Genomic DNA, 7,319 nt, shown 5'->3' with positions numbered 1-7,319 from the left:
TGCTCGTTCGCCTGTTTGTGCACGCCTGCCAGCCCGTAGCGGGGAAAGAAATGAGTGTTTGTGAGCGATAAGACCTGTAGGAGAGGAAGAAGAGGAAGAGGAACAGAGAAAGTGGGTGAAGGAGAGTGACAGAGAAAGGGGGAGAATCCTCATTGATCACATCTGTACAGAGAAGGATTGATCCTGTGGTGTGGTCTACTTTAGGATCTTAGCACACGCAGACTAGCACAGATGAGAGAATCGCTCACAAACATAAACAGTAAATCAGGATGTGAGATTTTAACACACGTTAATATTTAAAGGAACAGTGTGTAAGGGAATTTAGTGGCATCTTGAAGTGGGGATTTCAGATGCAACCAGCTGAAACTTCCCGTGGTTAGAATTCCTTGTTTATTGTTCAGGAGGTTATTACCATGAGCCGAATTATCCACAGAGATCACTTCCAAAACAAATGGACCAGGTGATTAAAAACACAGAACAAAGCAGTGTAACATTACAAGTCAGTGTTTTTCCTTTGCTGTTTGGCGCATTGCAGACAAGCAGCTAGACCAGTACCTGCTAACCCAGTGATTTGAACTTGTAAAAACACTGGAAAAAAGCAGTTCACTTTACAAATAACTGTTTCTCCAATGCTGCTTGGCTTGACATAGACAGCCCGCTAACCCAGCACCTGCTGATGTGTGCTCACCCCTTTTCTCCGAAAACTTAAGATCCAGACATTCAGGATGTTTTTACTGGGAGCCAAATTATCTGCAGAGGTATCTTTCTCTCCAAAATAAACCAAATTGGTAATTTAGTCTGGTAAAAACACTAAATAAAGCACTTTCATGTTACAAATCAGTGTCTTTCCAATGCTGTTTGGCATGCTGAAGACAGCCACTGGTCCAGCACCTGCATGTGCTCACTTTTTTTCTTCTAATAACTTAAGTTCAAGACGTCTAGGGTTTTCTTAGCTGGAGCCAAATCATCTTAACAGGTCTCTTTCTCTCCAAAACAAATGGACGGGGTGATTTAAACCAGTAGAAACACTGAGAGGCAATTGCAGTGACGTGGCAGTGCAACATGGCGATTTCTGTGGACAAGGACCTGCTCCCTACGGTGATATAAATAAATATCATTCTAAGGTAATGAAAACACAATGATTCTTATTTTCAAGTGATTCTAAACTAAAGAAAACATACTTATTTTATTCCATTTCTGCCTGTATATCCCCCTAAATCCTGCACACTGTTCCTTTAAGTGAAGCTTTACAGAGAACTTCAGAAGGAAAACAGAATATGAGCTCCTCTTTCAAAGTGTTTACATTATTTCTGCACTCTTGAATTAAGCCTGAGAATCAGACACCTGGCATATGGAGAGGCAGATAGATAAATCTCCATTGTGTTGTCCTGTCTCGCACATGCTCAGTAGCTCCCTGGATGAGCGTGGACTCCGCTGGGCAGACGTGAACAAGACAAATCATTCCCAGGGGGGCATTTATTTCTGTTGCACGGCACAATCCCTCTCATTGCTGGTCCTAACAATCTGCCTTTTGAGACTATAACATTGGAATAAGAGCGACAGCTCGGCAGACGAAGGGACGACGAGAGAGAGGGGAGGAAGTGATAAAGGGGAAGACAAATGAAGACTTCCTGAATGGTTTATAAATCTTCCACTGTACACAGGGTTACGTTTCAACCAACTTTGATCATATTAAGTGTGACCCACATGGATGAATTATTTGATTTTCAACACCCGGAGATGTCGTACATTCAGCTTGTTTGTTCAGATAAGGGAGCGTGATGATATCGTTAAGTGCCAGTTATCGCCTCAATTCTCTTCTTTTTTTTTTTTTTACTTGTGAGGGAAAAACAGATAACCAAGTGGTGGAGTCTGCACCACCCCCCCCCCCCCCACCTCTCCTTCTTTGGTCTCTTATTCCTCTCTGCAGCTGACTACTCCTAAATCTAAACTCTGGCCAGAGCTGGACAGCTCTCTCTACCAGGTGACACAACATCCCACTTCCCTCCATCCATCCATCTCCGCGCGGCCCACACAGTCTCTCCTTCCCTTCATTTCTCTTCACGCTGGATTCATCTTGGACTGCCAGTCTGTCTCAGGCGTAATGTGTCTCCCTGTCTTCCTCTTTATTCAACATGTTTACTCTCTCAAACACACACTCATACTGCAAACATTTTCACGCTGCCGTTCCTCTTCCATAATTGTCTTTTCCTTCCTTCCTCAGTCTTAGCGTTTCCTCTGCTTTGCTCAATCTCTTTTTTCCCCTCCGTCAACAGAACACTATCGCCGTGTTTGTGTAGCTTTTGTTGCGCAGCTCACTGCAATGCAAAAGCCTTTGTTGGCCTGCCACCACTGTGATGTGGTGAGACGGAGATGTGCAAGGACAAACTTGAGCTCCGTGGTGCCAGCTTTCAGAAAGTCAGTGTTCACTCTGAGATAACGGCTCAACCTGATGGCTGGTGTAGCTGTTGGGGTGCGAGCCAAACACACATGTAAACACTTGTCTGTGTTGATCTGGGAAGCCGTATGAAATTTGTAAAAATCGTCCTGTGTTGGTGCAATGCTTAGTGTTTCCATCAGTGAAATGGCTTGTGTGTTTCTCGGTTGGTGTTATTGCTGGCTGCAGGGCAGCGGCAGCTGTTGTGAGAGGCTGAGCTAGCTGGGCTAATAATAACCCCGGAGCTGAGTGAGTGCCCACGGGCCCCATGTCGTCTAGGGTTGACCCTTGGAGTCCAGTTGCAGTGTGAAGTGAGGATTAGGCCAGGTCGTGGATTAGAGAATGCTATTTCACCCTTGTAAGGATGAAGGCAGGTGTGCAGAAACGCTACACACTCAGTGGTTAATGTTACGATCGCAACACCCCAAATGCACCGCTTTGGAAGCACATGTCCATCGGCCACGTGGTATACAAACTGTTTTTTTACCCAAATCCACTTAGCAGTGAGTGTTATGCACAGACAAACTGGAATATACGCACAGAAAAAAAATCTTTACCTCTAATTCAGAGTTGGGGCATGTTTAGCAAGGCCAAGATTTAGTAGATCTCTAGGGCGGAAGTGAAATTGACAAAAGGCAAATGGACATGCGCAGATTTGTTTAAAAATGGCTGACTATAAGAGTTGGGTTGATATCTTGCCTGTCCCGTCTGGTGTACGAGTTTAAACCCGTTTGATTTCATGCAAACTGGCTCAAGTGGCATTTGTCACAATGACACGCGGCAAATTAAAATGTAGCTTACATCAGCAACATGTGCTAAGGGTGTCATAGTGCTAAATGCACGTTGTATGGCATTAGTAATGAGCAATATGAAAACGGGATTATCATAATATTATGTTTGTTTATAAACAGACTAACAGAGCCGCGAGTGTCTGTCGGGCCGTGAGACGAGCACCGGTGACATGAGGGAGATCAAGTTGCAGTAGAGGGGAACGAGTGGCGCACACTGTTTGTTTACTGAAAAGTTCATGTGTTTTTGAGGGTGACGAGATGAGACATAGCAGAGTGAGTCTCTCAAGAAAACTAAAAGTGCACCAATTTGACAAAAATTTGAATATGAAGCCAATGAATGACCTGTCCTAACTGTCTGTGAGCGACATGGTGCACCATTTTGAACTAAACTTTTGTCAGCGTCCTGTTTCTATTTTCCTGTCCTTCACTTTGAAGACGCTGGCAATGGACAGGGGACGGCTGATTCAGTTGAAATGAAGAATTATCTTTTTATACCTTCTTATTTCATTACAAAAACCTAATAAAAGTGGCAGCTGACTTGAGGGAGACTTCCAGAGAGCTGATAGTCTAAGGTAAATGACCATTGCTCATAACAAACCAGACTACTTGCTGTTGGCTATATTTTATGTAATTTCCAGTAAATATCACAACATAAAATGTGTATTTTCTTGTTTAAAGTAACATTATAAATGTAGGATGATAGCAAAAAAGCTACTCGGCTATCTTTTAAGTGCTTATCCAGCCTGATCTGGACCTCATCTCTGATATTTACATGTTTTGTTTACATGACATAACCGGAGTGCATATTTTGTTGATTCAGTGTGGACAGAGGGCTCCGATGTTACACCATGCAACCCGAAAGTTGAACGCTCACTTTCTGTTGGGGCACAGTGTCACTTTGTCTCACTCAGGAAGGCTGCTGAGTTAAAAGCGAGACCTGTAAAATTTGGTAAACCAGCCTAGTCTGGTGTTTGGCTTAATAGCAAACCAGTCTGAAAAGCTTTACACCAACCCAACCCTACTGGAGATATTAGATGTGTATGTTATAACAATCAATACCATCACCCGCACAAGACATCAGGGCGATCTGTCACAATAGACAGGAAATAAAAGAAAAAAAAAATCTGGAACCCTCTCAACTGAAAATAATAATGTGGCTTTATCTGCGACAGATACTATCTGCTGTTGGGAAGTAGAGCATGATGCTATAACCTGTGCTGTATGACTGGAGGAAATACTCTGAATGGGAACAATTTATTTCCTTGTGTATGTTGGGTCACCCGAAGTCACAAAATGATCAATTGCTCATTATGTCTAAGGCAAAAGGGTTAGAATATGATGATCAGGACAATTTCTGCTCTATGCTACATTTGTTTTTGAGGCCCTTTTTTCATGTCTGAGAACAAAGCGAGATAAGGGAGAAATTCAAGTAATGTCATGCTTGGTCTTTCAGGCCTGTACGTTCATGGATCAGTCATGCGTTGATGCCTTTGATTGGCCAAATAACCTCATTGGCTGCCTCCATTCCTGTTCATTTCACAGTTCACTCTATTACTTGCATGAGCAATTACAGCTCGCTGTTGTTGTTTGGTATTGTTTGCCATCATCGTGTGTGTGTGTGTGCCTGCATGCATGTGTGTGTGCTGCTCTTGATTGGGGAGCATATTCTCCGATGTTCTTTTACAGACTGTCACCTTTCTTAATGAGCTTCAGTGGGTTCCTGAGGAGGTCGAAACGGACACCATTTAGCATTTAATGCCCATTAGCGCCTTTGATGTGACCTAATTGAGCCGAAGCAATCAGACTGCCTGGCCCTTTAAGTGCCAGGAAGTGAAGTGAACTCCAAATTTCTGTGTATTATTGGCTTGTATGACGTTGCATGCTAGCTTGAAGCAAAAGACCATGACGCACAAATGGAGTACAATACATGACATGTTTTAAAAAAAACAACATTTGAAAGGCTCGGTGAAAAAAAGCTTAACAAAAATGTTCGGCATGTTTCACTTTGTCCTTTTTTTATTTTGCCGTCCTCTCTGTCTCTAAGCTCTCCCTCCTCTCCAGCTGCTAGCCTGTGGCTCAGTAAAATTGGACAGGTGAAGCGGGACAGCGGGGCGTCACTGATACAGTTCGACAGAACTGCAGGCTGTTCAGAGTTCGATCAGCTCATCAAGCGAGAACAGGAGTGAAATTGTAACCCCCTTTTAAAAGTAGCTCACATGCCTGCACCGTTGCTATATTTGTTTTATTATGCAGCCGCAGTTATTAAGCTGAATTATGTGTTTTGTATTGAAAGGGGACCACGGTGCACTCTTTTTTTCCGTCTTTCACTGCACAGATCAGACAGCAGGCGGAGAGCAGCCAAGCGGGTTCAGCAGCGTGGAACAGCTATTCAGTAGTGTTCTTTTCAAGATGTGCTGAGGTTGAAATATGAGCATTATGAACCTGTCTTCTGGTTGAGAATAGATTCCTCTGCAGGCCTGTAAAGTTGCTTTTGCCGGAGACATGACTTACAATAAGAGACGGTGCAAGTGTCCTTGTGAGTGTCAGAAATCAATTACGCTATGTTTCCCCTGTGGGTCGCAGGGTTGTATATGTATATGCGCAAGTGTGTGTCTCCATGTGTGTGTGTAGGAAATATGGTTGCTAAAACTTACATTGTGGCAGGGAAGAAGTTTCCACTGTGACTTTAATGCAGTAAAAAGGATTGTGGGAGAGAGCACCTTCAATGTGGAAGTAAGAGAACACAAAGTTGGTTAAAGATGCTACTGAGGTACTGGCTGTTCTGGAGGAATAAAAAAAACATGTATGTTGTCATGCAGAGACAGTCATAAATAAACCCACATGCATGCCAAATGTTCAGTAAGATCACAGGGGGGTATTTGAGTTCAAAGGATGGTAACCAAACGTCTATGTGTATGACTGAGTGTTATCAGGGGGAATGCTGTCGGTCCTCATTCCTGCGCGTCTTTCCTCTGCATGTTTAGACAAGCCCCGTCTCCAGCTGGGTTTGTGACAGAATGGGTACAGTGGTACAACACAATAGAAGCAGCTGCAGAGAGGGACAAAACACAGTGCAGATGTATAACAGGACCTTATGGACTGAGACGGAAAAAGAGACAGTCCTGCATTACTAGAATCTAACCCAGCTCCTTTTTTGTACCTTTTAAAGCTGCATTAGCATCTTTTCGATTAAAAGCTTTGCACTGTACAGATAACCGCTTTCAGGTGTTCATTGTTTCAGCATGGTAGAATCAACTACTTAATATTTATATTCCAAAGTATCATGTGCGATCTAAGTGACATTTGGGAAAATATGTCTTTTGAGTTGCACTCACACCCTGCAGGCTTAAAAGGTGACTGTAAAAAGGCAAAAGATGTTGCAGGAGTAGTTAGAGAAGTTTCTCTGGACCTGCTGACACATTTTCCACCTCAAAATTGTGTCACAATGCAGTGGAATCTACTGTCACTGTCATGGATTTAAGCTGGCAACAGCTGCTGTTCTCTGGGAAGCAGCAAAGAACTTTTTTTTTTTTGCAGTCAACAGTCGAACATCAAGCACTGGTGAGCGTTTGATGGAATAAAGAATAAAGTTTTACTTTTAAATCAATGGAATTTTAAATTCTACGTTTTCATATATTTTGAATGAGTGTTTGTCACATTTTTCATCTGATGCATATCGCTGTTTGAAATCAAAGTCACTGTGCATCAACGATTCCTTATCAGCCAGCTAAATAAATCACTGAAGTAATAAAAAAATGAACACTACATGGATAATACATTAAACAAACTGGTGTATTTCAGTGAGCAGAATGTGTTCTGTAAAGCTTGTATTGGTATTAACAAGTCATAGTGATAAATACACAGCTGCAGAAAGCATGACTTGTAATGAATCTAATAGATATTTAAAGGGATACGCTAAAGAGAATAAATGGAGTGACATTAAGATTAGAGGAGGGCTACGATAAAAAGTGTTTCATTTCATTTCATTTCATTTAGAGGTGGGGGCACATAAAGAAGGACTGACAAAAAGGTAAAACCAAGAGTCTGTGTAAAGTCAGGGTGACACCTCCCTCCTTAGTTGATCATGCAGG

General features: G+C 42.5%; 1 protein-coding gene across 3 annotated transcripts in view; it reads right to left on the bottom strand.

The window, feature by feature from the left end:
- Positions 1–7,319, bottom strand: part of pacrg (PARK2 co-regulated) — a 178,765-nt gene continuing 171,446 nt past the window's right edge. Inside the window, exons 6-8 of one of the 3 annotated variants that reach the window (XR_006106531.1) lie at positions 6,070–6,277; positions 5,883–5,948; positions 1–74 (exon numbers count right to left, since the gene is read on the bottom strand). Coding sequence is in view for 1 of the 3 variants with exons in the window: in XM_042501183.1 (XP_042357117.1) it covers positions 6,136–6,277 (142 nt within the window). In the remaining 2 variants the exon portion in view is untranslated. Of the gene's footprint in view, positions 75–5,847; positions 6,278–7,319 lie in introns of those variants that run through there. The other 2 variants (XR_006106530.1, XM_042501183.1) reach the window with 2 other exon arrangements.

Source organism: Plectropomus leopardus, chromosome 14 (assembly GCF_008729295.1).
Source record: "Plectropomus leopardus isolate mb chromosome 14, YSFRI_Pleo_2.0, whole genome shotgun sequence".
Taxonomy (NCBI): domain Eukaryota; kingdom Metazoa; phylum Chordata; class Actinopteri; order Perciformes; family Serranidae; genus Plectropomus; species Plectropomus leopardus.
Note: the sequence above shows the minus strand (reverse complement) of the source record. Positions and strands in the feature narration are given on the sequence as shown.